General features: G+C 47.1%; 1 protein-coding gene across 1 annotated transcript; it reads left to right on the top strand.

The window, feature by feature from the left end:
* Window positions 1-2242: 2242 nt before the first annotated feature.
* Window positions 2243-15537, top strand: Cldn11 (claudin 11). The gene is given in 3 exon segments (NM_053457.3): window positions 2243-2663; window positions 6165-6329; window positions 14277-15537. Coding segments are annotated over 3 exon segments (624 nt in total). The 5' UTR covers window positions 2243-2437; the 3' UTR covers window positions 14510-15537.
* Window positions 15538-18624: the final 3087 nt, after the last annotated feature.

The raw sequence follows: 18624 nt of genomic DNA, 5'->3' as shown, positions 1-18624 counted from the left end.
TCGCCTTACACGAGCAACAGAAGAATGCAAGAACAAGAATTCCTAGCTTTATGTCATAAACTAGTAGCCAGGTTTCTTGAGTATTTTGTCCCAGACATTACTTTCAGCCCTATATGTATAGTGACTCACATATACATAAAGAGAACTATAAGGCAGGCTCTGTGTTCACCCCACTTTACAAATGACAGGAGGCCAAGAGACATTATTAGGACAGACGCAAAGGCTCAGCAGGAAAGGCACTGCCATCAAGCCTGAAGACCTGCCTTTGGTTCCTGGGACCCACGCAGTGGAAGAACTGACTCCTGCAGTTGTCCTCTGACCCCTATGTATGTGCCGTGCACATACACCCACACATGTATACACTTATTCAAAGTGTATACACTTCTACAAAGTAAATAAGAATGTAATAAAAAGACACGTGAAATTGTCAAGGAACAAATACAAATATAATATCCTTTTAAAAGGCGATGTGAAATGTTTTGATCCCACAGGCAGTAGTAGTGGAGTCAGGCCTTGAACTAGGCAGCCTGGCCTGGGTAGCTCAAACAGTGACTGACATTGTCAATCAACAGCACCAGGCCTGCTGTCAAACACATTGTAGGAGTTATCCTCCATAGCCCACAGTAACGCTAATGAAGTATCTGCCATTCTTATTCCAAAGCGATCAACCCACATAGGCTAAGAGACAGCCCACTCGTGTCCTCGATCAAGGGCAGTCTTGTCTTGAAGAACAGTGACAAGCATGACCCCAGCATGGGGATAGCTGCAGCAAGCGAAAGACCAGTGGTGTGTGCTTGGCATCTGCAGCTTCAGGAATGTCGAGCAGAATGTTACATTTTCTGAAATCTGTCATCATTTTGAATAGGATAAGGGGAAGAGGCCCAGGTGACTAGATCAAACCATACAGTAAGATAAGCAAACACTTTCAAGACATAAAACTGCGCAAGCCTGAAGCTATAACTCCGTGGTCGAGCATTGCCTGGCATGCTCAAGTCCTTGGGTTCAACCCCAGTACCTACTCCCTCAGCCCAAGGGCACAGAATGAGCCTATCTTCAAGTAGAGAATGGGGCTGCCAAGTAGCCTTTGCCGATAGCTTCTGCTCCCACTCAATCTGGGCTAGCGGTTGGTGGAGAACAGAAGCTAACTTATTTACAGCGATCTGGGCAGAGTGCCTGGCTTTTTAATGTATCATAAGCGGAACACCAAGTGCTTTAGGGACATTCAGAAAGTGATAACCAGGACGGATTCCCAGGAATGGTCAGGGACAGGAATGAGATGGGCCCAGGAATTCTCCTTCCTAGCTGTGTAAACTTGAGGTGTTCATCCTTTTGGGGGCTGTTTATTCTGTGTAGCTTTGACAGTTGTTCCCACTACCAAGTGTGAACAATTCAGTAAGCCGTAGTATCAAAGCACATGTACGTAGCAGTGAGTATTAATAACGGTGAGTAATTGTTGATACCATTGTTTTGACCAGAGCTAACTCTGCTGGCACCACGGGAAAGCATCTTTATTGTGTTAATTGTTTCTTGTAGAGTGTTTGCATGTGTGTTTGTGTGTGGTGTGTATGTGTGTGCACGCGTGTGCACTAGGAGGATGTCTCAGGTCCTTCTCTATCGCCTTCCACCTTATTTCCTTGAGCCATAGAATCACACTAAACCTGGCGTTAGAGTGGCAGCCAGTAAACTCAGAGATCCTTCTGTATGTCCAACAGCACTGGGTTACAGTCTTTTAGGCAATGGCGGGCTTCTTATTGGGTGCTGGGGATGGCGATTGAAGTTGTCGCACGTGCAAGTGCATCAAGTGTTCTCACTCACTAAGCCATCTTCCTGGTCTTTTCTTGTGGTAGCATCGGAGTGAAGAATGTGTACCCTCTTAGTTTCTTAGGGGCGTAAGAAACTTTGGAAGTGTCCACAGCTAAGAAGAGGGAGGGAAGTTGGTAGAAGTTGAGGAGGAAGACACAGACAGAGATAAGAGAGGGGCCCAACAGGAGCCGGACGCACCCCCTGCACTCTGCAGGTCTCCTTAGGGATGGGATTAGTTTACTTTCCAACGCTGACCACGCGTCACCGGCCCGCGGGGAGGTCTGCTGCTCCTCTCATCCTCTGCTCTCTTCCACACCCTGTACCAGAGCCTGACCCGCGATTGGTCCGCTCGGCTCGGGGCTGTCACGGATTGGCGCTTGCCAGCCGGGTCCACGGAGTTTAAAGAGGGGGCGGGGACACGCTGCCCAGCAGCGCTGCAGTCCCCGCCAGGCGCACCTGTCCCCGCTGCACGCCGTCGCAGCAGCGCTCGCAGCCTCTCCTCTCCACTCGGAGTATCCCGGAGCCAGCGGCTTGCGAGGGCGGGAGAGAGCAAGCCTAGGGAAGGCTCTGTCCAGGCCGGCGCAGGGGGCACAGTCCGTGTGGGTCGAGCTGCGTGGACGTCGCTGCGGCCACCATGGTAGCCACTTGCCTGCAGGTGGTGGGCTTCGTCACTAGCTTCGTGGGTTGGATTGGCATCATCGTCACAACGTCCACCAATGACTGGGTGGTGACCTGCAGCTACACCATCCCCACCTGCCGCAAAATGGACGAACTGGGCTCCAAGGGGCTGTGGGCCGACTGCGTCATGGCCACTGGTCTCTACCACTGCAAGCCCCTGGTGGACATCCTCATCCTCCCTGGTAAGGACCCCGAGCTTGCAAGCAGCTTCCAGAGGCAGGTTGGGCCAGAGATGGGGAGTTTTAGACAGGGCTCTTGGAAGTTTGGAGACTCAGAGAAGTCTGGGTACATTTTTGACATCTCCAATCCTACCTCATAGGAGAGTTAGTCCTAGTGAACCACTTGTCAGCTTCAGTTTCTTTGTACATGGGGTAATAAAGATAGTTTGGCCACTGTTTTGAGAATTTGATGAGTCAAGTCGTATACACATGGTGGGAATCACTCTGTTAATTCCCATGATTTCGTCATCCCAGGTACCCAAGCTAATCGACACTGCCGTCCCGATTCCCTGCCGTCTTCAGTGGGCTTCTGGTTAGAGCCGCCCATAGGACTGAGGGGGAAGGAACAAAGCGACCTCAAATAGGTGTGGGCTGAGCTTCTTAGACTGCGTGGTACCCCGGAGGCATCCAGTGAGGTTAGGTTCACATTTGAGGAGATGCTGGACTGCCTAGATAAGAGAATCCCAGCTGGTTCTCACAGTTCAGGGCCTGCTTATCTGACCGGTCACCCTCCCTGCCTATCTTTTGCCTCTGGGATTCCTCAATAGCAGGCTGCAGTGACTGCCCCCCACCCACTCCAGGGTGATACCCTTCTCCAGTTCTGCCCAGCTGGCTGCTAGGTACTGGGAAGAACCAGTACCCTGGGGGAGGGAAACTCCACCAGGGAGACACAAGTCAATGCCCAAGGTCACCGGATGGGGTGGGGATGGGGTGGGAGGTGTGTGTGTGTGGGGTGGGGTCTGGTTTGGAGATGTTGGCCAATCTCTGCCAGTCTCTGAAACCCCGGGTGAGGGAGTTTGGGAAGGAACATCTTCCTTTGGGTGTCATGGGAAAGTTTGTGGAAACTCTTTTAAAAACTTGTAGCCAGTTGGATGACTTGGGTGGTTGTGGACACCACTTGTAGATTTCTGCTAGAATTCTGTCAACTCCTGTGGCTTCACCATCACCTAGGTGAGGTGGCTTTGGGTGAGGTACATATTTAAGGGTTTAGCCAGCCCTAAGGTCAGCCCTAAGGTCTTGAGAACAGCTAAATTTGTGCCTTCTCCAGGGAGAGCATCATGGTTTCCAGAGACTCTGAACCCCCTTTTAGAGCCTTAGGTGCCCTCCCTTTTCAGGACAGGACATTAGGAATTCACCTCCCTCCTTCCGCTCACTGGCCGCTGACTTATCTTTATCCCAGGATGAGGAATTGGGCTTTGTCTATGTTAGGCGAGCTCTCTACTGAGCAATATCCCCATCCCCATTGCATTTTAAATTCTCTTTGCATTCTCTCCTGGTCCACACCTTTTCCTATACCACATGGTGCATGTCAGACCTGCCATTTGCTACCCTTCAGTCCACTTGGACATTCAGAAGAACAGGCATGAGGGGACCCTGGTGTGGACTTCTTTTAACCCTGGCTTTGGTAGAACTGGGTTAGATCCAGCACTCACAATCTGGGTTATCCAAGACAAGGTGCTAACCTCAACAAACCTTTGTAGTTTTTCTTTAAAGAATTTAAACCAAGACAACCGGTTATCTTTCAGGATTGCTTATGGGAGCCAATGAGTCAGGGAATGAAGTCCAGCTTTGAAGTGCTCTAGAAAGGGCAAATGTTGTTTTCTAATAGCTGGGCATGGCTGTAGAGATTTCTAAGTGATGTGTAAAATCACTTCTGTTTCCTTCCCCTGAAATTACGTTTCCTGAGCAGTCAATGCCAAATGGTTTGTTTTCAGAACACACAGGCCACACTGGAGGCAGGGAGTATATTTTTGTGGAGAAGACTTATTGTTCTGCGTTCCCAACCCTACCCATCTTGTGGGGGAGGGGCGGCCCTCTGTCTCCATCTTCTGATTTCTAGAAGTGGCCTTTGCGCTGTAGCACATGGACAGCCTTGTGCCATACATTTCAGAGCATCTGTTTGTGTTGACTGCCACCTTTGTGTGGGTCCTGGCTCTCCTCCCAGCTGCAAAGGAGGGCTGGGCTTCAGACTCCTGGGGTCTACAAGTCTCTGATATCTCATTCTTGAGAGGAGATGGACAGTGGTTGGAAGAGAGCCCATATGGCACACGTTAAGGGGTAGTGTTGGCACACAAGGGAGGTTGGCTGGGTGTGGCATTGGGGGCCCTGGTACATGGGAAAGAGCAAGGGTCATTTCTTGGCATCACCATTAACTCAGCCCCCTCTCAGGCCACTAGCTCTAACTCCACCTGAGCACACGAAACAAATGGACATCGGTCATTCATAATCACAACACTAATTTTTTTAAGCAGGGGGAATGTTTCAATGAAAAACAATAAATGATGTAAAAGTAAAAGAGTAACTTTAAACCTGTGACGTTCCTGTGGCATCTGTGCACCTTTATTTCACAGGAAGCTGTGCATATTATAATCTGCATCTTCAGATGGTCTCGCCTAGCACTTCCCACAGTATGGAGTGGATACCTTTGTTCTACATTTCTCTTCCAACTCACTTTTCCTTCATTTGATAGTTATGCCGTCTGTTGTGGGGGCATGAAGGCCAAGGTGGGCGTCTACTCTACAGGAATCCCCAGTGTTGGAGATACCTTTTAAGCATTGCCAGACCTGTGGAGAATCTTGTCCAAGCACCAAATTAATGAAGTGGGAAATGAAACTTGACCAGTTGAGGGGATGGGAGTCATGAGGACAGCAGCCTCTGGGGAGGAGGGAGAGAGGTGAAGTCTCAGTCTGAGCTTACAGTGTAGTTCAGGGCTCACACAGTCACACCCAGTGTGAACAAAGGATAAAATCATGTAGTACACTGAAGACAGTGATCCCACTCTAGGCTGAGTATGGCGCCTGGTGCCTATAATCCCAACACTGGAGAGGCCGTGACAGGAGGATCATGAGACGTAGAATTGCCTGGACTCTGGTGAGTTCCTGTCCTGAACGAACAACCTATCACATATCACAGAGCAGTAACATCAGCCCTAACTTTGCACAGAAATCTTGCTACAGACCCTTTGAATTGTGAGCTCGAGTCAGTAGAACTCTGTTAGGCAGGCGCGTGGGGTTATATTATTATCATCACTCTGCAGATGAGGAAAGGGAGGTACAGTGGGCACTTGACCTGCTAACCTTGCACAGGCAGACCATGCTTCAGTAGATTGGAGTCATCACATGTGACCTTGTGGAACATTTGCATTTCCAGGTGAATCTTTAACAAGGTGTTGTAGCAATGCAAGCGAATGCTTGGCTGCTCCTCCGTGGCCAGGTGTCTGCACCTTCATCCGGGTTCTGTTTTTCTAGCACTTTCCCTGAGTTGAAGGTGTGGGGTGATCTTGGATAATATTTATCAAATTTGAAGTCTTAGAGGGGACAAGGAGAAGGAAGGAAGAGGAGGAGGAGGAGGAAGAGGAAGAGGAGGGTGTCGTTTCAGAGAGGTGGGATTCAGGAGTAGGCAGACACCCCCCCACCTTTCCCCTTCCCCCAGTCTAATCCACCCTCTCTGCTCTCTTGTTCCTAGGTTACGTGCAGGCTTGTAGAGCCCTCATGATTGCTGCCTCAGTTCTGGGCCTGCCGGCCATCTTGCTGCTGTTAACAGTTCTCCCCTGTATCCGAATGGGCCACGAGCCTGGAGTGGCCAAGTACAGGCGAGCCCAGCTGGCTGGGGTGCTCCTTATTCTGCTGGGTAAGCTTTCTCTTTGGCACCCCAACTCCAGAGCATGTGAAGAATCTCAGATCTTGCAGTTGCTACCTCAACAGAAATGTGAAAAGGACTCAAGAGAACCTACTGGTGACAGAAACCCACATTTATATCCGTTTAGATTATATTCCAGAGGAAGTTTAGACAGGACTCTAACTACATCTGTGAGAGGAGCCGATAGTTTAATAAGAAACCGACAACCCAGGAGAGTCTGAAGGAGCGACTCTCTGAGCAGGCTTCACAGTAGAGTTGGATTTGAACGACTTGTATTTGGACTTCATAGCAAATCAATTGAACTGGAGTTTTCTGGGGATCAGATTAGGAAAGATAGGAGGCTCCCAGGAGATGATTCTCATTGCAATACAAAATGAGAGCCTCATTAATGTATAATGAGTGGACAGGAAAAGAGGAACACAAAGGAAAGCTATGGAGGGTGGTAGACCAGAAATGGTGATGGATCAACATTTTGTTCAGTAAGATCAAGTATTGCAAGCATTGTGGTAGGCAATGGGGTCCCCGATGGGGAAAAGGAATGCCTACTTTGGTGTGTATAGACTCTCCAAGATATGGTCTGTGGTCACCTTAAAAAGGCTTCTAGGCAGTAAACAGGGAGGAAAGCACCTAAGTCACACAGGAGGGGTTTCCCAGAGCACAGGAATCCCAGGATCAGAGAGTTGACATGAAGGCCATGGCCTGTAGGGCAGAACAGTGTAGGCTGGGGAAGTGTGTGCTCATTCGGTTTGCTGGTCATGCTTACACACTGGAGCTTGACTTTACTCACAGTTGGGGGTCTGGTCTCCTGCACTGCGAACATAAATGCTGGCCTGTACAAAGCGCATGTGCAATCCCAGCCCTTGCCAAGGGAAGGCAGGAGGGCTGGAAGTTCATCTTCTCAGCCAAGAAGGGCAGCCTGGGATCCAGAAGAGCTTGTCTGTTTTTAAAGAAATTTCCTCTGACCTTTCGTATGAGCGGTCCAGAAGCAAGACAGCATGTTGAAGTAACTGCAGACAAGCGTGCGGGGAGGAGAGAGACCGCTGAAGTGGGTGCATAGATGCAAGAATGCTGCTTGCTTTGCCTTGTTTATTTTTGGGGTTGTGGGGAAGCAGTGTGTGGCTTGAAACCTCCCAGGTTAATAGACGTTTCTTTCCTTTCTTTCCTTCTTTCTTTCTCTCTCTTCTCCCTCCCTTCGTCTTTCCCTCCCTCCCTCCCTCCCTTCATTCCTTCCTTTCTTCTTCCCTTCCTTCAACAAAGTTCCCTATGTAACTCTGGCTGTCCTGGAACTTGCTCTGTAGACCAGGCTATCCTTGAACTCAGAGATTCGCCGGCCTTTGCTTCCCAAGTGCTGGGATTAAAGGCATGCACAACCACACCTGTTGACTTTCTTTGTCTTGCTACTGGGTTTTTTTGTTTGTATGTGTGTGTGTGTGTTTTTTTTTTTTTACATATATATGTGTGTGTGTATGCACGAAGGACAACCTTTCACTTGGAGAGCAAACTCAGGCTGCTGGCCTTGACACTGAGACCTTTACCCACCTTTACCCAGAGCCATCTCGCCAGCTTAAGTTTTGCTTTGTGTTTTTAAGGTGGCTTGGTGCAGGAAGACAACAAGGTAGCTGAGGAAAACAAGGTGGGGCTGGAGAGAGGGTGTGCATATGTCAGTCCGTTTGTCTGTCTTCATCCAGTCTAGGGGAGAAAAGAAATCTGACCGCAGGAGGCTGCACAGTGGCATCCTCACCAGGTTTGCAGTCCTGTTCTAGCTTTACTTTATGGTGCTGGCTGCCTCTCCCTTCCATTGCAGGCAGATTCACTTCTCAGCGTTGCTGCTTGCTTGGGGGTTCACGTTGTTTCACTGCATGGAGCTGTCTCAAGAGTGTCACCTGCTGATTTGCTTGTGTCTTCTCACCCCCAGCCATTGTTTGCCTCCGTCAGGGATGGGTGGGAGAAGCCAGCGTATGAAGGCTCCCTTTGTGTGCAGCTCTGGGTTTGTTTCTTCCACTTTCTACTCTCTGGGGAGAAGTTGGTGCTGGGCCCACGCCCAGTCCCAGAGGCCACTGCTGAGGTATGGCTGCTGAGCAAAAGGCACGAAGCATTCCAGGGGCTGTGAGGTCTGGGAATGGGCATGTTCTGATGTGGAAACAGAACATGAATTAGTTCTCCCTGGTTCCGAACACCTCTATTTTTCTGAAGGCTTAAAAAGAAGCCTGCTTGCTGACTGGGAATAGAAGTTCCATTCTGCATTGTTCAAGGAGCAGCAGGTACCCCAGATACCCCAGATAGGGGACGTTGGAGTGGGGTCCACTCTGTCAATTTCCAGGGCACAAGGAGCTGGAACCCAGCATCCCATCTTGTCAGTTGGAGTCAAATCAACCGTATTGAATCAGGGCCCCACTGCTCTCAAGTGTGTTAGGCGGCAGGTACTGTCTCTAACAACCTTCCTTCCCAGCTTAGTAAGAGCAGTGGCATGAAGTAGGGGAAATATTTAGCATAGCATCTGGCACATAGTAGCCATGGTTTCCATGATTCTGGTTGTTGTTCGAGAGAGGAAATAGAAGGCCAACCCAATCATGCTTGAGTTCTGAGAGGGTCACGTCCACGCATGGATCTGGAGCGGAGAGGCGGGATAGTATACTTCTGGCAATGTTGTCTGCATCCTGGCTTAGTGGAAATATTCCCAGCACAGAAAACAGGACATGGGGGGTCCACACGAAGATGTCCACGTCTCCCGTCACGAAGGGACTCTGAGTCCTTGTTCTGATTCAGTTCATTTTCCCCTTGCCTCCCAGAGGAAAGCCTTTCATCTGGATGTCTCTCAGGGAGCGTGCAGGGAAGAAATGGGACTTGGTTACCCCAGGGAACGGCTTTGATTTTTTCCTCTTTCCTTTAAAAATCTGGGCTGGTGGCTTTATTTATGATGGAAAAGGTTGTTTCATGTGCAAACGTTTGCGTTAGTGGTGAATTGTGCTAGAATTAAGGGCAGGGGCAAATGCGAGATGAACTGTTTGTCAATAGTCACAGATATCCCGCAGGAGAGGGAATCCTTGCCTACGGAAAGAGGGTGTGGCACTTCAGCGCGGTATTTCAGTATGGCGGCGACCCTGCCCATAAGCAGAGACCCTAACTGCTGTGCGAACTCTTCCTGGCTCTAAATTCTGGGATTTGTTTTTTAAAAACATATTAATCAGTATCGGGATACAGGCTTCAATTCCCAGCAACGCATACACACAATAAATAAAACTAAATTCGGCAGATAACCATGAGGCTTGTTTTAGACTGCTATAGGAAAAAGTAGCTGATGATATACGGAGTAAAAACAGGAAAAAGGTCAGTGTTGGATGCTGGCCAGGAAAATATCACACTCCAATATTCCATCGACTTGATGGCGGTTATAAATGCTAGGTTTTCCTGACGATTACTGCCGTGAGAGGGGCATGTCCCCGATGGCTGCTTTCTTACGCCAGTGCTTAAAAAAAAAAAACGACAGCTTTTTAGCTTCAAATGGGAAAAGAACAGCAAGTAAATATAACCCTACAACTCACTGAGAAACGTCACTCGGTCCTTTATCCCTCCCCATTCCGGTACGCACGCACGACGCACGTACATATGATACACGCAGTACGTACGAACGTAGCCCTCAAACTTAATGACCCCAGTGCACCTCAGCTCAGCTTCTGTGTTTCTCATCCTCCAACTTTTCCAAACCCCACCGCCGAGGCCTTAGATGTCGCTGGCAAATGTCTCAGCTTATCAAAGAATCAGAAAAACTCAAGTAATTTATCGGTGCTTTAAAAAGTCCCTTTGGTGCCTAGTGCAGGATACAACAAAGCTTGAAAACATAAGCACACATCATGAAAGAAGAGAAGCCAGTGTCTCAGGATTTCCTGCAGCTGTTGTCTTTGTCTTTCTCCGTTTTTCTCTCATTTGATACCTAAAAAAGTCAGACACACCTGCATTCATTTTATTTAACTTTACCGTGTCTTTATTCTTTGTGCGCGCGTACATGCATGCGTTGTGTGAGGCTTGCGTGCTTGCGTGCGTGCGTGCGGGCGGGTTGTGTTATATGTCGACAAAGTACGAGGAGGAAGACCTCAGTTGTCTTGCTCTGCCACTTTTTGCCTTATTCCCCTGAGACAGGTTGTACTCAACCTGGGGCTAGGTTGGCAGTCAGCAGGCTCCATTGATCTTCTGCTCCCTACGGTTCTAGGGTTACCCGCACAACGGCTCTGCTCAGATTCTTATGTGGGTGTTGGGGATTTGAACTGAGGTCCTCATGCTTGTGCAGTATGTGCTCTTACCCACTGATCATGAAACCCCTCAGCCCACATTATTTTTCTCTTGCTAAGTTTTTTAGTTGACCTAATAAGTGTCCATAGTTAAGAGGTTGCGTGAATCTCATTTAATTTCTGCATATTGCTGTGCATTATTTAACCTCTAAAAAGACGGAAAGAGACACTGCAGCTTTGCTTTTGCAAACCCTTTCCAAAGAATTTGTTTAGTTACGATGGATCACGAACTTTTGGCAAAGGACTATCCTTAGCATTATTTGAAAATTGTCCACAATACTGGCAAACTTTTTAAGTCTTTAAGGAGGAAGGAAGGGGTTTTGTGTGCATGTGCCTCTGTGTGTGTGTGTGTGTGTGTGTGTGTGTGTGTGTGTGTGTGTGTGTGTGTGTGTCTTTCCTCCTTCCCCTCCTTTAGTTCCCTCTCTCATCCCCTAAACAGACTGCATAGACTGCAGAGTCCTGCTCCTTCCTGTGCAGGTAGGGATGGCCTCTACTGAAGGAGTTAGAAATCCCAGTGCTAAAAAATCAATGTCTTGTTTTAGAGACTTAATTTAAAAATAAATTCTGACATACAGTAAAGAAGGCAGAATATCCTGTTGCTTATCTTTCTTTCTTTACCTTATGGGTAACTGTTACTTTTTATAAAAAACTTTTTATAAAAACCACCCCCCAGATATCAAGACCATTTCCAACTGCCTTTTGGGGGTGGGGGTTGGGAGGAGGGTAGGTAGGTACACAAATAGAAACAAATTTACAAGAAGTTCTTGAGGAAGCCAACAGCGATTGCAGTTTTTAATCAGTGGTCACTGGTCCATATTTTTCAGTGATGTGGTGATTTGACCTGAATTTTCTAACCTCACAGTCAATTAGCAACGCCCCCCCCCAAAAAAAACCCTACTGCTGAAATGGAGTATATCCTCTTTTGTTTGTGTCTAAACATTTTTCCGTTTGAGTTCAGTCAGAGGTCACCGTGCATTGGCCTCCAGTTCCCTTTCATGTTTTGTGGTGGCCTGTCCTTTCTTTAGCAGTTTTGATGTGGTTCATCTTTGATTGCCACAGGAATTCCATCCCGAGTTCATTCATCGGCCCGGAGGGAGAGGGTTCCTGATGCTCATTCTCCTTGTTTTGCATGGATTATGAGACAGGGAAGATTTTAATTTGGTAAACTGTGAGTATGAGACTCTCAGTGTGTTAAAGTTCCATTAAAATTTATGATTGGGGTGTAAGTAGGGGAAAGTAGAACCAAGAATGAGACTACCTCTAATTCATCTGTCTGTCCATACGTCTGTCCATCCGTCCGTCCGTCCATCCACCTATCCGTCTTTTATTTACCCACCCACTTAAGCATCCAATCCTATGCAGTCATCATATAATTGTATAGGCATTTCCCCCTTTCCTAATACTTTACATACAATAAATCCAACAACATTGCTAACACAGGCAGAATCAGCCGAGCCCTTGAAACTCTTGGAACACGGAGCCTGACTCTTCCTAGCTGGTTTTTTTGTCTATGCTTAGGAGAGCCAAGTGGATTGGAGACCATTTCTGGTCTTGCTGTATAAAATCTAAACCCAACCTGACTGTTCTTAGTTTTCACAAAGGTGAGGAATGTTTTAAGTGCTTGTTGGGTGTGCGCTCAAAGGCATGAGTGTGCATGTGTATCTGTGTGTGAATACAGAGTAGCCCCAAAGAGTAACACTTAATTTGAACCATGAAGCATTTTGGAACCAGTTAGCTTTTAGTGGGATGGACTGGTTGCGTTGGCAGAAATCAGTTGTTAGAGAACGGAACCTCTTCTCCCTCCACCACTGTCTCTCTTCTTTGCCTGCTCCTCTCGGTGTACCTGGGCATTGAAAAGCTCTGGCTGATTGCTGGGTTTGCCCACAGCAGAGTGAATGTCTGCTTTTGGGGGCTAGGAGTCTCTGCTGTATTGCTTCTTGCCATGGGAAATTCATAGCAATTTTCTTGGGCTAAAACATTCTAGGAGAGAATTTCTGCAAACTGTCCCTTATAGAGGAAAAGTTTTTCTCTTTACGAGACAAGTTTCAGGCCAACCTGGGACTCAAGGCTTTGTTTCAAAACAAAATAAACAAAAAAGAAAATCAATTTGGTCAATTCAGACCCTTCCAATCCCAATCTCTTGCCCCTGTCCTTTGTACACTTTAAGGCCGGAATGACCTCGTATGGTTCTGTATCTACACGTTGCTCACAGGGGTGGGGAGGTGGGACACTTAGTCCATTGTTAATAGGAATTATTGAAGGCTACACAGCAAATGGATGAGACCTTTCAAGTCTTTTGACCCTTAGTTTATAGTTGATGTTAAAGGAAGATTATATTTCTTCTTCTTGGGCAGAGAAGTTAGAAAGCTCGGTAGAAACCAGGATAGCTTGATGCATTGGAAGTGACAAGGGTACCTTGGGTAGCAATTGCTGGGCTGGCAGGGCAGTGTTCTGTCTTGAATTTGTCTGTGATACCGGCTGGGGATCCTGTGATTCTGACTAGCTTCCGGTCTAGCTATTCTAACCGACCATCTCAAATTAAAGTTTTTACTGCTGTGCTCGAGAGAAATCAGAGGATACTAAAGGGAACGATGGGGTTGCTTTGAGCTGTGTCATCCTGTGAAATAGTCAGTACACACATGTGGCCATTTGAATGGAAATAATTAAAATAAAAACAGATCAGATTTCCAGTCTTGCTAGGCCCACGGCATATGTGGAATGGCCTTGTAGCTTGTTGCTATCCTATTGAGTAGAGACAGTTTAAATGCTTACATTTCCTTGAAAAAAAATCTGGACTAGCAAAAAAGGCTGAAGGGGTAAAAACACTTGCTTCTAAGACAGATGATTTGAATTCAATCCTTGGAACTCATGAGGTAGACTCCTGAAGGTGTCCTCTGACCTGTAGCCGGTCCAGGCCTTTGTAACATGGATTGAGTCACCCGAGAAAACGGGATAGAAAGCTGAGATGGAAACCATCTTGTTTTCCAATTTTGAAGAGCCTGAACAATCATTCAGTCATTCAGTCAGGAATGGTGCTGAGCTGACATAAGTAAGCCATGGCCCTGCTTTCACAGAACTCAGAGTGTGGGGTAGGGAACAGATGCATAAATCTTATATGCATAAAGTCTAATATGATTAGGTAAGTAGAATAATAGAATTGTAACTGTAGAGAGCTGGGGTAAGTTTCAGTTACTAGAGTACCCCTAGGAAGCCATGGGGTTCGATCCCTAGTACTTCATAAACTGGGTGTACTAGCTCACGCCTGAAGTCCCAGAACTCAAGGAATGAGGGTCAATATAGGAGGCCCTGACCTGAAAAACCGAAAACAACAGAAACAAAACACACACAAAAACGGAACCGGAACAAAAAGTAACAGTATGAATAAGTGAAAGCAAATACATGGGCTTGGGCATAAACGATTATATTAAGTCTTTACAAGGGTGTTTGTCATTGCTATCTGTGGACAAAACAAGGACCAGCCACTGGACACAGCCTGTAAGTCAGCACATTCTTAGAGCCGCCGTTGCCCAAGGAGCGGCGCTCTGTTTTGGTGTAGCTGATTGGAAGGGGCGTGTCTTGAGTAAACCTGCCTGTCCAGGCCACTTGCTGTGTAATAAGTGTGTCCAGTTACCCCCTCTCCCTGTCTCCCCAGCTCTCTGCGCCATTGTCGCCACCATCTGGTTTCCTGTATGCGCCCACCGCGAGATCACCATCGTGAGCTTTGGCTACTCGCTGTATGCGGGCTGGATCGGTGCTGTGATGTGCCTGGTGGGTGGCTGTGTCATCGTCTGCTGCTCCGGGGATGCACAGTCGTTTGGAGAAAACCGTTTCTATTACTCTTCTGGCTCCAGCTCACCAACGCACGCCAAGAGTGCCCATGTCTAAGAGGGCTGCTCCACTGCCCGCCGAGGTGCTGTAAATGCTGGGCCTGGGCCCTGGGTTTGCTTGCCACAGTGGGGAGAAGCCCACTTCCCTGCCAGGCACTAAAGCCAAAGTTCTAGAAAGTATCCTGCCTGGCATTTTGCAGTCATAACACCCCACCCATCCACCCACCCACCCACCCACCACCTCTTGGTTGCCTTAAAAGAAATCTCCAGCTCAGATAATGCCCACATAGTTTTCTCCTGGAGTTGCAGGCTGTTCGCTCCTTTCCTCGGGCGTTCCATTGTTGTTGATTAAAAAAATATTTTGTTTCTCTCTTAAATCCAAATGTCTTGGGAACATTGCTGACTTGGGTGTGGGTTGGGAGAGAAATAAAAGATGCTTTTCAAAGGGTTACCAGCGACAATGGAAGCCTCGTAGAGACAGCGCTCTTCTCTCTTTCGGCTTAGTTTCAAGGTCACTTACATATAAGAGATAGAAACGGATCGACTTGGAACACGGGTGGGAGGGGAACTCGGGGCATTCCCTCCGTGGGAAAGAAGCTTCTCTTTTATAAGTTGAGGGGTTGGGTCTCTCTCTCTCTTTTTTTTTTTAGTTTGTGATTTTACATTTTTCTGTCTATACTTTTTCAAGATCGATCGTTTTTATAACCACGGGTTTCCTGAAATTCTCAATTCACCAATATGAAGGAAATGAACCAAGCAGACGTTAATATGCAATAAGTAATAGTACGGAGATTATAACTTTAACTGACCACCCTCAGTTTCCAGGTTTGTATGCTGTAGTTTTTAATTCTACGGTTGCGTATGCTTTGAATTAACACATTTAAAAACCCTTTCTCCCCTTCTATCTCTGTCTCCATTCTGTTAGCGATCTTGAAGCAGTGCTGTTTAGCATAAGTTGTACTGTTGAATTTGGCTTCATGGGTGTAAACACCGATGGTCTGTCAGTGTCTAAGATTCTGGGCACTGCAAGCTCGGCTCGGTGCATTTGTTTCAGGTAAAATCTGTGCAATAAAATAACAAACTGTCTCCAAAGTTGCTCTTTAGTCTTCTGTCGAATTCAGAGTGTTGTCTGATTTAAAAAAAAACACACAAAACAAACTCAACAAATTAATTTCTGATCACTGAGCAAAGAACAAAGCATTTGGAGTTGAGGAGCTCGCTCAATGGATAAAGTGTTTACTTGCTTACGCATTCGGATCTGAGTTCAAGTCTCACCAGCTCAGAAGCTGGTGATCCCAGTGTGTTTGTGTTCTCTCTCTCACTGTGTGTGTGTGTGTGTGAGTGTGTGTGTGAGTGTGTGTGTGAGTGTGTGTATGTGTGTGTGTGAGTGTGTGTATGTGTGAGTGTGTGTGTGAGTGTGTATGTGTGTGTGAGTGTGTGTGTGTGAGTGTGTGTGTGTGTGTAGTGTAGTCTGAAGGTTCCTTGGGGAGTCGAGACAGGTGGAAAACTCCAGGTTCAGCGATAGACCTTGATTAAAAAAAAAAGATAATGAACCCAACACTGAGATTCACATGTTTAATCCCATAACTTGAAAGACAGAGTCAGAGGGATCTCTGTGAGTCCTGTTTGGTCTGTAAAGTGAGTTTTAGGACAGCCAGGGATCCACAGAGAGACGCTGTCTCAAAACCAAAATGAAACAAAACAACAAAAATTATAAGAATAGTTGGCAAAGATGTCCGACTTTAACTTCTGGCTCACCCCCTGCCCCCTGCCCCCTGCCCCCGCCAGACACACACACACACACACACACACACACACACACACACACACACACACACACGAGAGCGCTCGGGGTTGGGGTGGGGGAGGTGAGGGGGGGTGACACATGACTTTGGATTGCTCTGACTGTCTAAAGTTATATTTTATTCACTCTATCATGGTGATAGTGTATCATCATAAAGTGTAGCCTAGTTGCTCTCTACATTTCTTAAATATGATTTATTACCCTATGATTATTGCCCCTGTGTCACAGGTAAATGCACAGCCATGAGAGCCAAGTTACAAGCACAGTGCATCCCAGCTCCTTCTCTAAACACTTGATGAAAAGATCAGCTAAGCCAGAAGGGAGATTCGAACACATTCATTTTACTGGGTCTTAGCCATAATACTTTGTGTGTATTTTGTCCAAATGCACACAAGACAATTTGGACAAAGACATATGAAGGTTTTATTTTCTGTTTCAGACACTCTGTCAGGTTATCAGCTTTGTGGTAAGAAACCAGGTTACTATTTTGCCCCTTTCTCCCACCCAGTTATTCTGGCTTGGGGGATGTTTCAATGGATACAGTGCTTGCAGTGCAAGCCTGGAGATCTAGATTTCAAGCTCCAGAACCCATGCAAAAGCTGGAGGCAGCCATGTACACAAAGCAGGAGACTGGAGGTAGAAATAGGACAATTACCAGAAGCTGGTGGACCAGCTAGCAGAGGTAACAAGAGATGTCTATTCTCAAAAAAGCAAAACTGGAAGAGAGGAGGGACATCCAGGGTTGCTCTCTTACTTGTACAAGTGTACCATTGCACACATGTTCCCTCCAACCCCCCCCCCCCCACAGGTTAAAAGTACTAATTTCATTATCTAGTATAGTGTATTCCTAAGCTTGGCAAGCTCTCTCTAGACATGCCCGAGCCAAAATGCCATGGTAGAAACAATTTCTAAGTTACTTATGCAGAAAGCCCACCTTCACGCTATCGAAACTGTCTGATTTGTTATGACTCAGTCGGACTCTAAGTCATGTCAGAGAACCCTCTTTGCTTCACTATCCCTGTAAAGCTATAAACTGAAGGACAAACAATCCATGGGGACAGTGGGCAAGTGAAGCTTGAAGGCCTCCTGTTCTTAACCAATCAGCAGTAGCCAAGGAGTACTTTTCTTGGGGACTTGTGTTTTTCCTCTCCTGAGGCTGCTGCGTGCCTACTCTCAGGAGGAGGTGTGTTACCTCTGTGGCATGAGAGGAACCTCAAGTCTGTCCTTGGTGATGGTGCCTAACTGAGGGCCCCTCTTACAGGTCAGGCCTGAATTGTTAGGTTAGGGCTCGTTGTCAGTTTGAGGGAGGAGGCTAGATGCTCTCTGAGGATGCCACCATCCAACAGGAAGCTGTAAACCGTGTCTGAACCTTGAAAACTTCTGATAGCCACGATAAAAAAACCAACTAATATTAATAAGTGAAACAGGTTTCATATACTTTATTGAATGTAGTCCGTTCAAATAATCCTCATTTCAGTGTGCATACAGCTGCTGGTTTTTCCAGTGTTCTCTTGGAGTGAGGGTTTTGGGCTCTGGTGTGTGTGTGTGTGTGTGTGTGTGTGTGTGTGTGTTTTACTTCCAGCACATCTCAGTTTGGGTCAGCCATATTGCAAAGGGTGAGTGCTGCCGGCTAGAGGCCATTGGGTTGACTAGTCCAGCTATAAAATATCAGGGTCTGTCTCTGTAACCCTAAGAGGAATTCGATGTAATTTTATCTGCGTTTGTTAGAGTGCCATTAGCCCCAGGGCCAATACACTTCTTCTGAGCAGTTGTAATAAATCTTCATTGACATGGAGACAGTGATCCTCTCCCCCTGTCCCCCAAGCACACCCCACACAATATACTGTCACTATATAGTGTCTCCCTAAACTGCAGGGAGTCTGTGCTCTGGAGAGCTGGTCCTGTCAGAAGGGGAGTTTCATCCTCTGCATGCTCCCTGATTTTTGGATGAGAAAATGAATGGAGGGTTTTTGTGGCTTGTGGAGGTCAGGTAACCACTCTACCGAACTGGAAGGGATTTGATGCTAAAGCCTTCACTGTGACTCTAGGGCGTCAGGCACTCACCTTCCTCTCCCCTCACTCAGCAGATCTGTGTGGGAGCAAGTGTAGATGCTTGTGTATACTGCACCCGCTCTGCTGGGGTGGCCTCCATTAACACACTTTGAGTGACAATGAATTGAAAATAGGTCTCTCGTGCTTTTCCGGAGTGCAGAAATTGCACCCTTTGTCCCTTCTTTGATAGTCACTGGAGACCAGATGATTTTGAGAGACTATCAGTCCTCCCCAAGCCGGTCCCTCACCCCCAACTCCCATGTTCTGGATAGATCATGGAGGAACCTTTGCATTGAAAATGGACAGGTTTTGTTCAT

Source organism: Rattus norvegicus, chromosome 2, assembly GCF_021556685.1.
Source record: "Rattus norvegicus strain SHRSP/BbbUtx chromosome 2, alternate assembly SHRSP_T2T, whole genome shotgun sequence".
NCBI classification, from domain to species: Eukaryota; Metazoa; Chordata; class Mammalia; order Rodentia; family Muridae; genus Rattus; species Rattus norvegicus.
Note: the sequence above shows the minus strand (reverse complement) of the source record. Positions and strands in the feature narration are given on the sequence as shown.